At 46.0% G+C, this 19,078-nt stretch overlaps 1 protein-coding gene and 1 long non-coding RNA gene across 2 annotated transcripts in view; one reads left to right on the top strand and one right to left on the bottom strand.

Annotated features, from left to right (window-relative positions):
• TBC1D2B (TBC1 domain family member 2B) overlaps positions 1–6,133 on the bottom strand; it is an 85,383-nt gene extending 79,250 nt beyond the window's left edge. Inside the window, exon 1 of the mRNA XM_074966090.1 lies at positions 5,783–6,133. Within this exon, the coding sequence (XP_074822191.1) occupies positions 5,783–6,133 (351 nt within the window). The remainder of the gene's footprint in view (positions 1–5,782) is intronic.
• Positions 5,877–17,153, top strand: LOC141995175 (uncharacterized). Its single transcript, XR_012641266.1, has 3 exons — positions 5,877–6,022; positions 14,030–14,093; positions 16,502–17,153. It is a non-coding gene; the product is annotated as an uncharacterized LOC141995175 (long non-coding RNA).
• Positions 17,154–19,078: the final 1,925 nt, after the last annotated feature.

Raw genomic sequence — 19,078 nt, 5'->3', positions numbered from 1 at the left:
TCTGACAGTCTGCCATGAGGCAAGCACTTACAGTTGTGAGCCACATCAGACAGCGTGACACCTGGTAAGAAATATTTATAGGATTTGTGGGGGAAAGAATGCGACATTACACTCCATAATTTTATGGAAATATGCTTATGATATGGACATGGCATAACTGAGATACAGTTTAGGCAAGATGCTCATGTAAGTTATCACTGGAAAGGTTATTATATACTGAATGTGATTATCCAATCTGCATGCCTGTATCATTTCTGACAGGTTTCAGTTTGGTAACCATATTAGTTAGTCTGTATCAACAAAAACAATGAGTCCTTGTGGCACCTTAGAGACTAACTATGCTTTTGTGGGCTAAAACCCACTTCATCAGATACATGGAGTGAAAAATACAATAAGCAGCATATATATTACAGCACATGAAAAGATGGGAGTTGCCTTAACAAGTGGGGGGGTCAAGATCTTGAGATCTCAAGCTGCAGGCCACTGCAGCTGCCTTTCAAGCCTTTTTGTAATTTGCCTGTAACAATACTGAGGGTGAGAAATTACTCTTTGTAACCAATTTCTTTAGTGAATCAACCTTAGTATGTGTGTTTTGTTTTATTTGCTTGGTAATCTGCTTTGTTCTGTTTGCTATCTCTTTAACCACTTAAAATCTACCTTTTATAGTTAATAAATTTATTTTATTATTAAACCTAATTTCTAACTGGGGGGGGCAAGAAGTCGTGCATCTCTCTCTTCACATTAAGGAAGAGGGCAAATTTTTATGAGCTTGCGCTGTGCAGATTTTTCTATACAGTGCAAGACAATATACCTTTGGGTCTGCACTCCAAAGCAGGTAGACACCTGAGTGCTGGGGCAAGTCCCTTAAGCGGAGTGTTCCCAGAGCTGATCTCAGTGTCTGTGTCTTTCTGCAGCGGGGTGCGGCCCTGCCTGTGTGCGCGCGCTAGAGGAGGCTTAAGAGCCTGACTCAGCCAGACCAGGTTAAAGGGGGCTTCTGCTGGCTGAACAGGCGGGCTCAGTGATATCTCAGCACATCAGGTGGCATCTTAAAAGGGGGGCAACCCCTCACAGGAAGGTTGGTTTTTTCCCCTCCTTTCTATGAAACAAAGGGCCTGATTCTGCAAACAGAAATCGATGTTCACTCTTGAGCATATCCAGCCAAATCAATACCATTAAGTGCAGGTAGCAAATGGTTCCAGGATAGGCCCTATTATTCTAAAGCAAGGGTGTGAAGACGTGGGAATGTTCTTAATGTTTTCTCTGAATACCGTGAGGGTGCCTCAGTTTCCCCATGGCATTTCTTAAGTATCTAGGCAGTAGGATAAGGGTATGTGATTGTTACAGAGTCCTAGAGGGCCAGCTTGATGGTGTCTGCATAGAGAATGGCCGACACCCTGTCTCCTGGCAACTGATGGCCTGGGCCTCTCCTCTGCAAAGGTGCCAACTGAAGGTGTTGGAGAACAAAGAGATCAGGTGGCCTCCTGGCCCAGGAAAGGGACAAAGGCGAGAGGAGGAGCTGGAGAGTTTCAGTTTGGAGTTGGCTGGGGAAATGGAGGGAGGCCCAGATGGGACTCTGGCCTCCCTGTCCCCCAAGACGGACCTGACTGAGGGGTCCTGTTCTCTGTACCTACAAGCTCTGTTTTAGACCATGTTCCTGTCTTCTAATAAACCTTCTGGTGTATTGGTGCATGGTGTAAAGAGGGGATGCTGAATGCTCCGAGGTCAGCCCCAGGAAGGCCAAAGTTGTATAAGCTTCTTGCCCTGGAGACAGTCTGCTTAGAGACAGGAGGCTTCCCCAGAGTCCTGACTGGCTTCGTATGGAATAGTTCCAGAGCATCGCCCAGTGACTCCGTGACAAAGGGTTCTCAAATTTTTCATGATCTGGATCACTAGAAGACAGATAATTTCGAAAACCACCTTCCCCACTCCACTCATCAAGGGCCTGTGGTGGCAATTACAGTAATTGCTTATGAAGCGAAGTAATATTAAAAAAAGCCTTTAATGTTCTGTTAACCTTCTTTAATGTGCTTTAAGAGCTAGAAATAAGAAGGAAAGCCAGCACCATGCAACCAGCAAATTGTCCAAGGACCACTGATGGTTAAGGCTACATTTTAGTCATGGGTATTTTTAGTAAAAGTAATAGACAGGTCACAGGCAGTAAACAAAAATTCACAGCCCGTGACCTCTCCATGACTTGTACTATATACCCCTGACTAAAACTTGGGTGCTCTGGCGTGGGGGTGGGGGAGAGAGAGAGGGACAGCCCGAGTGCACTGTGGGTGCTCTGAGGGGAGGTGACCCTGGGCACCACTGGGGGGGGGGGGGGGGGGAGAGGCAGTGCGCATCCTGGAACCACTGCTACTGCTGGGGGAAGGGGCGTTGACGTGGCTGGCAGGCTCCCTACCCAGCGCCCTGGAAGTGGCAACATGTTCCTCGGCTCCTAGGTGGAGGTGCGACCGGGGGCTCCACACACTGCCACCTTCCGGAGCGCCTGGGAACCACGGCCAATGGGAGTTGCGGGGGCAGTGCCTTCAGGCGGAGGCAGCGCACACAGTCGCCTGGCTGTGCCTCCGCCTAGGAGCCGAGGGACATGTCGTTGCTTCCGGAGAGCCCCCCTGAGGTAAGTGCCACCCAGAGTCCTCACCCACTCCCACACCCCCAACCCTCTGCCTTAGCCCTGAGCCCCCTCCTAAACCCAAACTCTTGCTGCTACTGCAGGGGAAGGGCGCAGTAGCCCAAGACTGCCCCAGCAGCAGTCAGGGCAGTTGGCCCAGGACCACCTGCTGCAGAAGTCCCAGAAAGTCATGGAATCCGTGACTTCCGTGACAGACTCGCAGTCATACTGAGGGTCCACCAAACCCAATTTGGGACCCGCATATTATTTCATGAAGACTGTGACACTTTTCCTGAAACGTTTTCAAATGGGAAAACGGTCTCTTCAGAGTAATTGAGCTGATTACCTGCAACTCCCATTAAGTTACAAGTGCTGAGCAACTCTGAGGATTAGGTCCTGAATGTTAAAAAGCTAATCTGAAGCACTGTGAAGTACTAATATGTTCTTCAATAATACAATCATTTCAGATTGTGGTGCTGATGCTTATTTCTTATTTAAGCTTATAAATACTGAATGGGAAAGACTGTACCATGAGATTTGGAAATTATGAACAAGAAGCAAATTGAGGAAAATTAAGCATATGACATAGGGGGGGATGAAAGCTACACTTGATTCAACTTTCTTCCTCAGTAAGGTCCTCGTGCTCCTATGTGTAATTTTTTCTTAAATCAGCTAGGCTTTTATCCTGCATTAAAAATTTAGTAAGGGCCCCATCCAACTCTCATTGACTTCAACAAGGAATGGATCAGGCCACCAGTATTTTGAACATCAATTCATCTTTATTTTTATTTCTGCAGAACTTGGCTGAAAACAATTTTAGTTCTTAAAGTATTATTGTTCTGGTTACTTTTGAGTAAAGAGATCAACTAAATCCTGGATCCAGAATTCTTATTTATGGTTTGTGTTGTCGCAATATCAAGGAGCCACAATCATGGACCAGGACCCCACTGTGCTAGGTGCTGTACAAACAGAATAAAAACCTGCCAGTGCAGTGAAACATACACTAATGATCACCTCCAGCAACTAAATCTTCACTTAACCAGTTCCTTTCAAAATATCCCCAAGATACCAGTATAAAAGTTTGCTTGATCTTTAAATAAGGACTACATATATTAGGCAATAGCTTTTTTGATGGTCAATCACATGGCTGCTTAAGACAAGCATCCCAACCCTGTGAAAGGTAAAAACAGATGACAAAGAGATTTGCTTTTATTTCTGATACCTATACATCACCTCTGGCCTCTTGATTGTGCTTGACCGAATGCAGACTTCTAAGACCCTACCCTCACATAACCCCTCTCTTTCCCAAAGGGCCTCACATCGAAGAGGGATCTGAGATCATAGGAACCAAGAAAAGCTTATGCAGGGAAACTTGAGTAGAGGAGCTACATGTTGCTTGCACTAGCATGACTAGGTCTAATATATATATTTACTTAATTTTATTATTTTTTACTACAAAATATGTGCTGCAATACAAAGCGTGTCATGTAAAAACTGACATTAAATGAATAGAAATAATATTTAAAGAGAAACACTTCCCCCAATAATGAACAAATATATTTAAAGTAAAACCTTGTTCTGTAAGCTGAACAGACCTATGAAAAAGTCTTTCATCGTGAGATGGAACAAAGGATGCATACATAAAATACAAGGTCATAAGTTTAAGGTTCCAATCCTGTGAAGGCCTGAGCGTCTGCTACCAGAAGTTGAGGCAGTTCACTAGTGCAGATCAAACCTTCCACCCTCTACCGCTCCCTCCTGAAAAAAGTGTTACACTTTTTTTGTTTTCATCATATATAGAAATATTTCCTTCCTATGAAAGCCTCAGATTTTTGATAAAGCCAGATTTGTTGCATGACATTTTCATTTAACTGAAAAGCCATTTTTTATTGGAATAGTGTTTTGACAAAAAAATTTCAACCAGCTCTAGAGCTCAGTTCCCTTCACAAGATCAGACAAGGTACCACAAACATTTTTCTTTCTCAAGGTGTTTGCTTCTGGGGGTAGTTTGGGACCCTACTTTTGGCCTGTGTTTTGAAAGCTGTTCTTTCCATTTCTTGGGAAAAGACAAAATTTATGGGTTATTTTTAAGTTCTGGATGTGTACCCGAAGATGCATTATGGGGTACTTCCACATCAAAAAGTGAACACACATATGAAGGAGAGCCTTTCATTTCCACAAACATATAAAGCAAAAAATTATCAGCTAAAGAAGCCTTTTAGATCATTTGACAGAGGAGATCTTTGCCTGTAACCATACTGTATCACTACTTTAAAAAAGAAAAACTGTTTAACAAAAGACATGCTAAAAAGGAGCAGACAGACGTGGAGCGTAGTTAATCCGCCTCCATGAGAGGCGGTAGCTGCGGGGACAGGAGATGCTCTCCCATTGACATAGCACTGTCTACACTGGGCTTAGGGCGTACAGCTTTCTCTCTCAGGGGGGTGAATTTTTCACACCCGAGTGAGGCAGTTACACCAATGTAAGTTTGTAGCGTAGACCTGGCCTAACAGAGCAGCACCTGACATTGGCAGCGCTTAACAGTAACAGTGACTGAGAGCAAGCCAAGGAGGAACGGTAACATCTCATTTACAATCGCAATCGCAGACTGTGGGGAAGGGGAACCTGCTGGCTGGGGTCACACGGTCACATTTAGCCAGACTCCATTGGAAAGTCCCTTGTTTGCTACCTGGCACCCAGAGTGTCACAAGATCCCCTGTGTAAAAGATGGGCATCAAGTGGTATTTTATAGAGTGAGGAAGCCTCTAGCAGACATCCGCTGTCATGGGTACCCAGGCTGGGGGAACACCCCGCGGGGCTTCGGATCAGGAGCAGCTACCAAACAGGTGAGGTGACTGAGGAAAGGGGTCCCTGACTGAGCCCACTGGGGGCGGCTACAGGGCTTTAAGAAGGCCCCTCGGGTGCTATAGAGCTGGATCCCTGGCCCAGCCCCCCAGGGGATTCCGGGCATGGGGGGCCCTGAAACAGAGGCGGGGGGACTGGGGTCTCTGTGGGGGATGTGCGTGGGGGAGGGACCCCTGCCCCAACCCCTCCGGAGTCGGAGGACGTTCCCTGGCTGGGGGGCCTAAGGCGCGGGTTGGGGTGTCCTAGGGGGGCCCAGCAGGCAGCCTGGGGCGAGGCCCAGGCCCGTTAGCGGCGTGGGGGTACCTTGAGCACGGTGACGGTGCCGCCGGGACTGTGCACCTCAAAGGCGGCGGCCTCGTCCCCGGTAGCGGCGGCGGCCTCGGGCTGGTGGTAGCTGAAGCAGGCGGCGGCGATATCCAGGTGGCCGAGCGGCAGCGCCTCCTGCGGGCCTTTGAAGTAGTACAGGTAGCAGCGGCGGGGGTCGAAGACGAACCAGCGGCTGCGGAAATTCCGCAGCGGGCCCTTGCCCGACAACTTCTGCAGGTAACCGCACAGCTTGGGGGTGCCCGGCCCGGCCTGCTCCGCCGGGCTCAGCGGCACCGCGGCGTCCCCGCCGCCGCCCTCCCCACCCTCGGCGGACCCCGCCGCCGGCATCTCCCCTCGCCTCCCTGCCAGCACTGCCGCGGGCACACAGCCTCGCTCCGGCCGCTCCGCAGAGCAGCCCAGCCCAGCCCGCCGCCTGACGGGACTTGTAGTCCCCGGGCCTCCCTCCGCTCTCTCGCTGACAGAGGACGGGGAGCTACTACGGGCGCTACCCGGCCATCTCCTGCCCGGCCCCGCACAGCCCAGGCCAGCCGGCCTCTCCCCTGGCCAGCCTGGCGCTGCAGCCGGGAATCTCCCCCGCTCAGGGCCTCGCTCCGCCCCCCTCAACCACAACTTGTGCACTCGTGGCTGCATGTTCGTGCACACACGTTCTGGGTGTGCAGACGGAGCTGGGCCCCTTCCATGAGGAAGTTAAGTTGGGCCCTACGCATGTCTTTTCGGTCCTGAGTACGCGGCGAGCGGGAGCGTTGCTAAATCCTGCCTGCCAGATGTCCCAGGACATTTGACATGATCCAGCTCAAGTTTTGGTTGCTTTTACAGCAAGGAAAGTCTGCATAAGCAGGTTTCAGAGTGGTAGCCGTGTTAGTCTGTATCAGCAAAAAAACAAAACAAAAAAACCAAGGAGTACTTGTGGCACTTTAGAGACTAACAAATAAATAATAAAGGTGTCACAAGTACGCCTCATTTTTTTCTCCATAAGCAGACACTACCCAAACCTTCTTGGGATACTTCCTGACTTACGTATTGCCAGTAATCAGACCTCTGAAATTGGGTTTACCCTTAATGCCTCCAGTAGCCCCTTTGCAGGAAATCATTATGAAATGGGCTGTAATTGGTGGGGAAGAGTACCTTCTTCCATTTTTGGCTAGTATGCTCCACGTCTGCCCCTTTGAGGTATTCCTTCTTGGTGTATTGCTACCAGACTCACTATTATGACTACATTCAACTGTATTTTCCATATCATGGCCTAACCTACAAATAAGATTAGATTAGAATCTCTCTCAGTCTTGTGGCATTGTGTTACTCATCTGTGAAATCTCTATATTAATTTCAGTTACTTCTGGTGTAGTGCGTTAATTAAAAAACAATAATTGTGTTACAGAAGCTCAAGATGTGCACATGCCAAAATTGAGTCCATGGACAATCTTTTTGTAATGCTTGTATTTACTCACAGGTCATTTTTTGTTGCCCACCCATTGAGTCACACAAAATTCAGCCCCAATTCTGCCTTGATTTGCACCCTGTGCAACCTCCTTGACTTCAGAAATTTGCTGTGTATCTCTGAATCCGACATGCACAAAAGCCACTTGGCCTGTCTTCATCTCTATATCCCCAGATCAGTCTCAATTACCATAGAATCATAGAATATCAGGGTTGGAAGGGACTTCAAGAGGTCATCTAGTCCAACCCCCTGCTCAAAGCAGGACCAATCCCCAACTAATCATCCCAGCCAGGGCTTTGTCAAGCCTGACCTTAAAAACCTCGAAGGAAGGAGATTCCACCATCTCCTTAGGTAACCCATTCCAGTGCTTCACAACCCTCCTAGTGAAAAAGTTTTTCCTAATATCCAACCCAAACCTCCCCCACTGCAACTTGAGACCATTTTCTCTTGTTTTGTCATCTGCTACCACTGAGAACAGTCTAGATCCATCCTCTTTGGAACCCCCTTTCAGGTAGTTGAAAGCAGCTATCAAATCTCCCCTCATTCTTCTCTTCTGCAGATTAAATAATCCCAGTTCCCTCAGCCTCTCCTCATAAATGATGTGCTCCAGCCCCCTAATAATTTTTGTTGCCCTCCACTGGACTCTTTCCAATTTTTCCACATCCTTCTTGTAGTGTGGGGCCCCAGACTGGACACAGTACTCTAGATGAGGCCTCACCAATGCCAAATAGAGGGGAATGATCACGTCCGACGATCTGCTGGCAATGCTCCTACTTATACAGCCCAAAATGCTGTTAGCCTTCTTGGCAACAAGGGCACTCTATTGACTCATATCCAGCTTCTTGTCAACTGTAACCCCTAGGTCCTTTTCTGCAGAACTGCTGCCTAGCCACTCGGTCCCTAGTCTGTAGCAGTGCATGGGATTCTTCCGTCCTTAGTGCAGGACTCTGCACTTGTCCTTGTTGAACCTCATCAGATTTCATTTGGCCCAATCCTCTAATTTGTCTAGGTCCCTCTGTATCCTATCCCTACCCTCCAGCGTATCTACCTCTCCTCCCAGTTTAGTGTCATCTGCAAACTTGCTGAGGGTGCAGCCCACGCCATCCTCCAGATCATTAATGAAGATATTGAACAAAACCGGCCCCAGGACTGACCCTTGGGGCACTCCACTTGATACCGGTTGCCAACTAGACATGGAGCCATTGATCACTATCCACTGAGCCTGATGATCTAGCCAGCTTTCTATCCACCTTATAGTCCGTTCAACCAGCCCTTATTTCTGTAACTTGCTGGCAAGAATACTGTGGGAGACCGTATCAAAAGCTTTGCTAAAGTCAAGGAATAACACGTCCACTGCTTTTCCCTCATCCACAGAGCCAGTTATTTCATCATAGAACGCAATTAGGTTAGTCTGGCATGACTTGACCTTAGTGAATCCATGCTGACTGTTCCTGATCACTTTCATCTCCTTTAAGTGCTTCAAAATTGATTCCTTGAGGACCTGCTCCATGATTTTTCCAGGGACTGAGGTGAGGCTGACTGGCCTGTAGTTCCCCTGATCCTCCTCCTTCCCCTTTTTAAAGATGGGCACTACATTAGCCTTTTTCCAGTCATCCGGGACCTCCCCCGATCACCAGGAGTTTTCAAAGATAATGGCCAATGGCTCTGCAATCACATCAGCCAACTCCTTTAGCACTCTCTGATGCAGTGCATCTGGCCCCATGGACTTGTGCTCATCCAGCTTTTCTAAATAGTCCCGAACCACTTCTTTCTCCAGAGAGGGCTGGCTGCCTCCTCCCCATGTTGTGCTGCCCAGTGCAGTAGTCTGGGAACTGACCTTGTTTGTGAAGACAGAGGCAAAAAAAGCATTGAGTACATTAGCTTTTTCCACATCCTCTGTCACTAGGTTGCCTCCCGCGTTCAGTAAAAGGCCCACACTTTCCCTGACCTCCTTCTTGTTGCTAACATACCTGTAGAAACCCTTCTTGTTACTCTTAACATCCCTTGCTCGCTGCAACTCCCAATTGTGATTTGGCCTTCCTGCACGCCTGAGCAATATTTTTATACTCCTCCCTGGTCATTTGTCCAAGCTTCCACTTCTTGTAAGCTTCTTTTTTGTGTTTAAGATTAGCAAGGATTTCACTGTTAAGCCAAGTTGGTCGCCTGCCATATTTACTATTCTTTCTACACATTGCGATGGTTTGTTCCTGCAACCTCAAGAAGGATTCTTTAAAATACAGCCAGGTCTCCTGGACTCCTTTCCCCCTCATGTTATTCTCCCAGGAGATCCTGCCCGTCAGTTCCCTAAAGGAGTTAAAGTCTGCTTTTCTGAAGTCCAGGGTCCGTATTCTGCTGCTCTCCTTTCTTCCTTTTGTCAGGATCCTGAACTCCACCATCTCATGGTCACTGCCTCCCAGATTTCCATCCACTTTTGCTTCCCCTACTAATTCTTCCCTGTTTGTGAGCAGCAGGTCAAGAAGAGCTCTGCCCCTAGTTGGTTCCTCCAGCACGTGCACCAGGAAATTGTCCCCTACACTTTCCAAAAACTTCCTGGATTGTCTGTGCATTGCGGAATTACTCTCCCAGCAGATATCGGGGTGATTGAAGTCCCCCATGAGAACCAGGGCCTGTAAGCTAGTAACTTCTGTTAGTTGCCGAAGAAAGCCTCGTCCACCTCATCCCCCAGGTCCAGTGGTCTATAGCAGACACCACCACGACATCACCCTTGTTGCTCACACTTCTAAACTTAATCGAGAGACTCTCAGGTTTTTCTGCAGTTTCATACTGGAGCTCTGAACAGTCATACTGCTCTCTTACATACAATACAACTCCCCCGCCTTTTCTGCCCTGCCTGTCCTTCCTGAACAGTTTATATTCATCCATGACAGTACTCCAGTCTTGTGAGTTATCCCACAAAGTCTCTGTTATTCCAATCCCATCATAAATCCTTGACTGTGCCAGGACTTCCAGTTCTCCCTGCTTGTTTCCCAGGCTTCTTGCATTTGCATATAGGCACTTAAGATAACTCGCTCTCAGTATGGGGCAGGAGTCCTACCCTATTGCGCTCTCCTGTTCATAGAATATCAGGGTTGGAAGGGACCCCAGAAGGTCATCTAGTCCAACCCCCTGCTCGAAGCAGGACCAATTCCCAGTTAAATCATCCCAGCCAGGGCTTTGTCAAGCCTGACCTTAAAAACCTCTAAGGAAGGAGATTCTACCACCTCCCTAGGTAACGCATTCCAGTGTTTCACCACCCTCTTAGTGAAAAAGTTTTTCCTAATATCCAATCTAAACCTCCCCCATTGCAACTTGAGACCATTACTCCTCGTTCTGTCATCTGCTACCATTGAGAACAGTCTAGAGCCATCCTCTTTGGAACCCCCTTTCAGGTAGTTGAAAGCAGCTATCAAATCCCCCCTCATTCTTCTCTTCTGCAGACTAAACAATCCCAGCTCCCTCAGCCTCTCTTCATAAGTCATGTGCTCTAGACCCCTAATCATTTTTGTTGCCCTTCGCTGGACTCTCTCCAATTTATCCACATCCTTCTTGTAGTGTGGGGCCCAAAACTGGACACAATACTCCAGATGAGGCCTCACCAGTGTCGAATAGAGGGGAACGATCACATCCCTCGATCTGCTCGCTATGCCCCTACTTATACATCCCAAAATGCCATTGGCCTTCTTGGCAACAAGGGCACACTGTTGACTCATATCCAGCTTCTCGTCCACTGTCACCCCTAGGTCCTTTTCCGCAGAACTGCTGCCTAGCCATTCGGTCCCTAGTCTGTAGCGGTGCATTGGATTCTTCCATCCTAAGTGCAGGACCCTGCACTTATCCTTATTGAACCTCATCAGATTTCTTTTGGCCCAATCCTCCAATTTGTCTAGGTCCTTCTGTATCCTATCCCTCCCCTCCAGCGTATCTACCACTCCTCCCAGTTTAGTATCATCTGCAAATTTGCTGAGAGTGCAATCCACACCATCCTCCAGATCATTTATGAAGATATTGAACAAAACCGGCCCCAGGACCGACCCCTGGGGCACTCCACTTGACACCGGCTGCCAACTAGACATGGAGCCATTTATCACTACCCGTTGAGCCCGACAATCTAGCCAGCTTTCTACCCACCTTATAGTGCATTCTTCCTCCTGGTATTGCACTTCCCCACTTACCTTAGGGCTTTGGTCTCCTTCCCCTGGTGAACCTAGTTTAAAGCCCTCCTCATTAGGTTAGCCAGCCTGCTTGCGAAGATGCTCTTCCCTCTCTTTGTTAGAGATTCTCTTTGTTAGAATATCTTGTCTGACATTCTAATTTTTGTCTCATAGTCTTGGCACTATATGAAAAAAATTATGTCTGAATAGTAAGTGCTTCTGTCACTAGATCCCACTTTAAGGCACAGATGAGGGACTAGAGCTTCTCAATTCCAAATCCCCTTGGTATAGCCAACATCATTAGTCCTCCATTCTGAATGATGTGTAGAAAACCGTGGGGTTAAACAGAAGTAAAATGTTTAGTCTCAGTTCTTGGGTTTCCAGCCTTCACTGGGTCATGCTTCGTTTCATATGTAGCTGAGGAGTTATTTTCTCAAATTTGATTTCTACAACTGAATTACCCATTTCCCTGTTAACAGAGCATAGCAACTTTCAGTATTGTTTATCAGCAGATGGTACATTATGAGGGGATATTTTAATCCTAGAGGACAGATAATACTTAACTGGCATTGATGCATATTCAAGCTATGTAGAGGTGGCTCAGCTAAAGGAGGCCACATCAGTGCTGTGCTTATCTTGGCATATCTGTTAAAGCTTTACTTGATGTTGAGGCTTTGTTAATAGACATGGGGAAAAAGAAGGCTGATCTCACTTACAGGGCAAGTAAATGTCACTTCTATAATATAGGCTATTCAATAGTTCCCCTACTGAATAGTCCCATAATGTGTACAAATTCAAAACCCTGCAACTGTCAACAATTGCCAAATCATTCAAGGTCTGATCTTGCAAGGCACTGAGCATTCTCAACTTCCACTGACTTCAGTGAGAGTTGAAGGTGTTACTGGGCTAGCTGCATTGCTGTCCCTTCTCGGGAGTCTCTGAATGAACCTCCTCCCTCTACCCACACAGGTGTTAGGCCTTTACCCCTTATGGGATGGAATTCTGCAGTTCATCCACTTTCAGACCAGGACTTCATTTACAGTCCCTTGGGTACCCGCAGAGTGATTCAGCGGGTCCACCTGCGGGTGGAGCCTACTAGGGTTTCTCTGTTGGAGCCTGTGATGGCCAGGGCTGGCTCCAGGCACCAGCTTTCCAAGCAGGTGCTTGGGGCGGCGTTCAGAATGGGGCGACAGCCCGTGTCCCGCGGCGGCAATTCGGCGGCAGCTCCACCGCTCTTCCCGCTGCGGTGGCTTTTGGGTGGCAGCTCTGCCGCTCTGCCGGGGGCAGTGGCAATTCAGCGATGACTGTTTGGGGCAGCAAAATTGGTAGAGCCGCCCCTGGTGATGGCATACCTTTGCAGTGAGACTGAAACAGCTTCTTCAAACACAAAGCATGATTTCTATTTTGCCATAAAGGTACACAGCCACTTACAGAGATTTAAAATAACTAATCTTCACTTCAAACTTAGGTCAACATAGCTATGGTGTTCCGGGACTTTGAGTGCTGTACCTATGCCAACCTGACCCCTAGTGCAGACACAATTAGGTCAACAGAAGAATGCTTCCGTCATCCTAGCTAGAATGGCTCAGGGAGGTAGAGTTCCTACAATGCTGTAGTCTGCGTCTACACAGTGCTGTAGTCTGACTATGGGGTTACAGCAGCAGCGCCGTAGTGTAGACGTGGTCAAAGACCTACATGCATATTCCCTTACCTAAGCTTAACCTCTCTCTAGCTGCAACTCAGGCAGCTCTGGCCTACACTTCTTGCAGCCTTCTCCTTCTGTCTCTGTCAGACTGCCAGCCTTTTCACTGACACATTGTGACCAGCCTCTCTGACCACTTCCCCTTCCCTTTCTGTCACGGGCACCTTTTTAACTGGTCAGGATCTCAGCTCTGGCAAAACAAATCCTGATAACTTTGCTGGCACCTAGAAATAGCATCTCCCAGTAATGGACCCATTATTCTCCTTGCTGCTTTGAAGGTATGTACCTGCACCTGTCTTATCAGTCTCATTGTTTTAGCTTTCCTGTGTGGTTCTTTTACAGTCTCCTTTGATTTTTCAGTATGCATTTAGTCAGGCAGCCTACAAAATTAAAACCAAGTCACACATATTCATAATACAGACATTTTCCCAGTTTGTCACAGAAGGCACTCAGCATCTCGCAGGATCAGGCCTTTCCTGTAAAGTGTCATTTACCAGACAACACATGACACTTTCTTCTTCCCAGTTTCCAGGAGAGATGTTGGCACTATTTAGAAGTCTCACATTGCCCTGGCCTCGTTCATTCAGATATGCTTAAATACCAAAGAGATTGTCTTCAGTATTTTTTCTTTAACGTATCACATGACCAGTAGTGGGCCCATTCCTATGAAGTGTTTAGCACCCTGATCTTGCACCAGCAGCTGCTACTGGCATCAACAGAAATTTGGGGGTTCCAGCAACTCACAGAATCAGGCTCTATACTCTCAAGACTTTTGCTCTCAATACTTCTCTTTTTTCATACTTGCTGTACAGCTTCCTCACTTACAACACTCTAATCAGCCTGTACTGTTTTTACAGTTAGTTCATTGAAACAGAAAGTTCCTCTTCTTAGGAAGGTAAGTTCCTTATTTCATGCATGTTCTCTTTCTACAGATATAATCCAGATGTGAACTGAAAAACGATAGCTGCATCTTTCAACATTATTATTGTGTTTGCAGTAAGTTTGTACTCACTTTACATGCTTTTTTTTTTTTACATCTTCAGCTCTAGAATGCAGAGTCCATGTGGGTGACATTCAGTTGTTTGGCAGATGTTTAGAAAATGAAAATAAATAGCAAATTAATCACAGAGGGTGAAATTCCCCTCGTCTGCAGATGGCCAATATAAGGCCTGCAAAGATCTCCATATAGGGCGAAAGTGGGAGTTGATGGAGTGTAGGCATTATGCTGGTCCACCACAAAGGAGTAAATTTCACCCAAAAAGTGCAACATACACGATGAGTTTTCTATGGTTATATTGATGATCAGCTCATAAAGCTTGACAAAATATTTACTTTTTCTTGTTTTGGTAAGTTTGACCTTTCTTAAAATGAACCAGTAATTTTGTAGGCACATTATTGGTTCAAACATGTTCACTTACAAAACATATCAAATGAGAGAGCCATTTTTACTCTGAATAATGAGAACCCTTCAACTACTTATTTCATAACATTTGGAGGGTTTTTCACCATGTTGTGGATATAGGTATTCGCAGCGCTTGAAGTAAGTTCTCATTTCAATGCAACAGGAACAATAAGAAAATCAGTATCTAGGGCATGTTATTTAATACAAACGTATCAAGAATACAATCAGTGCAGAACCTTTGGCTCAGACTTTTGTGGTTACACAAGTGTAGGAAATTGGTAAATTCTGAGCAGCACATCATCAGTACTTTGCCTTTGGTTAAACACTTACTGCTTTTGGTTTGCAGAGCAGTAGAGCCACACCTAACAAACACAAAGATTGGGCCTGAGCTGCAAAATTCAGATCCAGTTTTGGGGGTCACTCTGAAAAAATATCTTGCAGAGACTGAACCACAAATGCAGTCTGTCACTATCAAAGATAATCATTTTCTCTGTTGCAAGAACCTCTGCAGGGTTCTAATGTGAAGAACTTTGAATTAGTGCTATGTCATTTGTATTGTGGGATGGATGTGCCTACCCACTGCACTTCAGGTTCTTGAGAGGGAGGGCACAATGCTGTGGAAGACAGGAGGCCAAGGTGCCCTAGGCCACTTTTACAACAGGAGCCAAACAGGTAGAAAGTTGCTCTAACTTAAGCTTGCTAGATGTTTGCAGTGTTTGTAGCCGTGTTGATTCCAGGGTATCAGAGAGACAAGGTGGGAGAGGTAATATCTTTTATTGGGCCAGCTTCTGTTGGTGAAACAGACAAACTTTTAAGCTTACTCAGCTCTTCGTAAGCTTGTCTCTTTCCCAACCAGAAGTTGGTCCCAATAATATTACCTCAACCCACCTTGACCTGCTAGATGGTCTCCTAGAGACCATTCGGCTGGCAGGGGATCAGAGGAGCACATCATGCTCCATATCCTCCCCCACCTTTAGGGCAGCTTGAAGGTCATTTGAAAGTCCCTCATGAATATCAAATGTATCCAGTTTGCAAAGCAAATCCCGCCTTATGTATGAGCTAATCACCCAAAATATTAAATTGTACGTACTATAGTTTAACTGATTGGAAGTGGTCAGGAGAGTTGATCACTATTAACATACCGTAAGGTGTTCAATATTTTACTCTATAGCAGTGGTTCTCATCCTGTGGTCTGTGGACCCTTGGGGGTTTGCAGACTATGTCTAAGGGAGCTGCAAAAGGTTGTCATTACCATAGAACAGTGGTTTTCAGCCTGTGGTTTGCAGACCACTGGGGGTCTGCAGACTATGTCTAAGATTTCCAAAGGGGTCTGCACCTCCATTCGAAATTTGTTGCAGAAATATGTCTGCAAATGAAAAAAAGGTTGAAAATCACTGCTCTATAGAAACACTAGATGGTGCTCCTCTGCTGTTTCACATTCTCTATTGCAAGTCTTGCTCAATTTTTATCAAAATGGAAAAAATGTATCCTGAATAGGCCTGCAGATTAAAGCAAGAAAGATATATATGTACAGCTCTAAATCATCTGGCTTTTGTATTAAGAGCAATTAAGGCACAACACTATTTCAGTGGGAAAGATGTAATTTAGCTTTATTAGCTCAGCCTCCGAGATTAAAAAATGCCAAATATATTGTAACGGGAAAGTTGTAAAATGTATTTTTTTGTTGTGGTAGAAGAGCATCTCTTGACAAAGAAAACTGCTTTTTGCTTGTTGTATGACAATGAAGGGGAAGGAATCAAAGGAGAAAGGTCGCATAGGTTTCTAGTTATATGTTTTTGATCTGAATCTGACATCACAGGCAGCAGAGGCAGTGAGGATTTTAGAGGACAAAAAGTAAACAGAAAACCGTTTTTTTAATTACCTAAACTGGGGGGGGGGGGGGGACTAAGCCAGGGAAATAATCTACTAATTAAATTGATGGATTCTTATGTTCCTTTGTAATGAGCAATTTTTTCCATTGTGTAATCTACTTTGATTTCAGATGTAGCATATAGGAGAAAGACCAAATGGAAAATGAGAAAGGAAGAGACATGGACACAAACCAACATTTCTGCATATATTTTTGTGCAATTTTTTATATTCTACATTGGTGGGAAACAGAAAAGATCCCAAAAGTTTCACTGACTGCCATCTATGAAGAACTGGTTTATAGATGAAGAAATAAGTTTTTTTTTTTTAAATTTGTACACTCCTTGATTAGACACAACAGTGTGAAATAAACAAAAATAATTTCTCTTTGTACTCCCTATGGCCTTGACCTTACAGTCAAATCCATGTAAGCAGATCCTTGCAGAGCCCCACTGACTACAACAGGTTTCTGCACAAGTGCAAGGAACTGCCTGGATCTGATTGCAGGGTGGGGACCTATGTCTGCAAAATCCATGTCCTGCTAGATGCATAGATCTCTATAATTCTTCTTGCATATTCATACCAATAAACGTTTTAAAAACTATCCAGACAGAAGGGGATGAAATGTAAGTAAGAGGGTTAACAATTTAGTAATGATGAATTTTCAAAGTATTAATCATGGCTTTGGTTAAGTGCTGAAAACTTGGAACACTTAACTGAACCTCTTTGGTCTAGAAATCAGCCTGGGAATCTCTCAAGAACTGCTTTTCTCAGGAGATGTTCAGAACATTTTGGGGGGACAGATTAGAAGCGTCATATCTTCTTGTGAACAAGGAGGAAACCAAAATGGCTTCTGTTCAGAATAGTCTCTTGTAGTATGTATTTCCACTTCTGATACAGGTTAAAATTGAGATGTATAGAAATTAAAAAAGGTTTACTTTTTTTTTTTTTTCCAAATGCCAGAGGTTTAATTCAGTTCTTCTCAATTGTTAGCCAAAGTTTGCCTCAAACCTCCCCTACAGTTTTCTCTGGGCAAAATTCTGCTGTCCTCTCCACACAGCAGATATCATCTTTGAAGAGAGGAGAAATTCTCTTATGGGTAAAGTACAGATCTGAGAGTCAGGTTATCTGGGTTCTGTATATGTCACTGGTTCACTGTGACCTTGCAAAGGTCATTGAGTATCTTTTTGTTTCCTTGTGTGAAGTGGGGATAATGCTTCCTCATGTTGAGGTCTTTAGAGAGACTTGTAAAATATTTATTACATCCTGCTGTACTGTACATAACTGAGTGTCCTATATATGTAGGGAAGGCTGGGAACTGCTTTGCAGATCTGAAAGCAGAATTTTACAAGTAGTCCATTGAAGTAATATGAATAATGCAAGCAGGACTAGGTGCCAAATCTAAAAGAGCAAGAGGCAGGGGCAAATTCTGTTGCCATAAAACCTGCAATGGTTGTACTGGAAATAGGGGGCGGACTGCAGTGGCAACACTGTACGCCATTTACACTGACTGAATAATCAAGTTTATAAACCAAATTTAAGCATGTGTAACCCCTCTGCCCATCAGAGTTGGCAGCAACAAGGGCCAGGTTCAGTATCTAGGGGTTCCATTCCAATAACACAATGCAAAACCAGCTCGATCCCCCACCCAGTGACCTAGGACAAATATATACCATCCCCACTGGGCGCCTCCAAGAGGCAATACTTCCCCTCTCGCAAGCACAGAGTCTGAGTGTAGCCAAAAGCCTTTTAATAACAGAGAGAAAGAATGTGGCATTATGTTGGGGAAACACCACCAACAGGATTCATAACACAACCCATGACCAAAAAACCCACCCCAAGCAAATTGGGGCATGTCCTTTCCCTTTGGTTCTTGAGTCCAGCAACCCAAAATCACTCAAAGTTCCAAAAGTCCAACAACCCAAAAGTCTCTGTCCCTGGTCGGGCAGCCCCAGAGTTCGAAAGGTTATCTGCAGAGTTTTACCTCCCAACCTGGGTGGAGATGGAGGCGGGGGAGGTAAGGGGCACCTTTCTTGGTCCAAAGCTGATTGCCCCACCTCTCCATGGGGCTCCGCTCTGCCAGCCGCCCTCATGAGCTGCTCCAGGCATCCAACCAACTGCTCTGCTCCACCAGCCGCTCTGCTCTGCCAGCCATCCCGCAAACTGCTCTGCTCTGCCAGTCGCTCTGCTCTGCCAGCCGTCCTGCAAACTGCTCCGCAATATATCTTCGGGCTCCCCCACTACTTAACACAACACTCAGTGATTTCAGCTCTTCGTAAGTTTAGCTCTTTTGTGATTTCAGCTTGTAGTAGGGGAGCCTCAGTGCTGGTGCACCATTAGCCCAAAGTGAATTCAGCTCAGCAGCCTGTAACTAGACTCCTAATGGAATCACAGTTAGCTCTGATATTCCACAGTGGAGAGAGGAGGAAGTGCAATTAGCATATAAGGCCCTAACCAGGGGGCCCATACCACCAAGTATTAATACCTGTCCCCAGCCTCTCTCTATTCACTGGGTTTTGGAACCCGTGACTCTTGCCTAGCGAGTGCTGCTAAGTTGATGAAGTCCCTCCATCATAACAAAAGGCCAAGTGCAGTTCCACTGTCCTTGATTCACATAATCAGGATAATAACAGTTTATTCCTGCCCCACTAACAGAGAAACTGGGGCTCCTACAGCAGCCAAAGTGACCATCTAGGCAGGGTGGGTGTGC

This window comes from Natator depressus, chromosome 10, assembly GCF_965152275.1.
Source record: "Natator depressus isolate rNatDep1 chromosome 10, rNatDep2.hap1, whole genome shotgun sequence".
Taxonomy (NCBI): domain Eukaryota; kingdom Metazoa; phylum Chordata; order Testudines; family Cheloniidae; genus Natator; species Natator depressus.
Note: the sequence above shows the minus strand (reverse complement) of the source record. Positions and strands in the feature narration are given on the sequence as shown.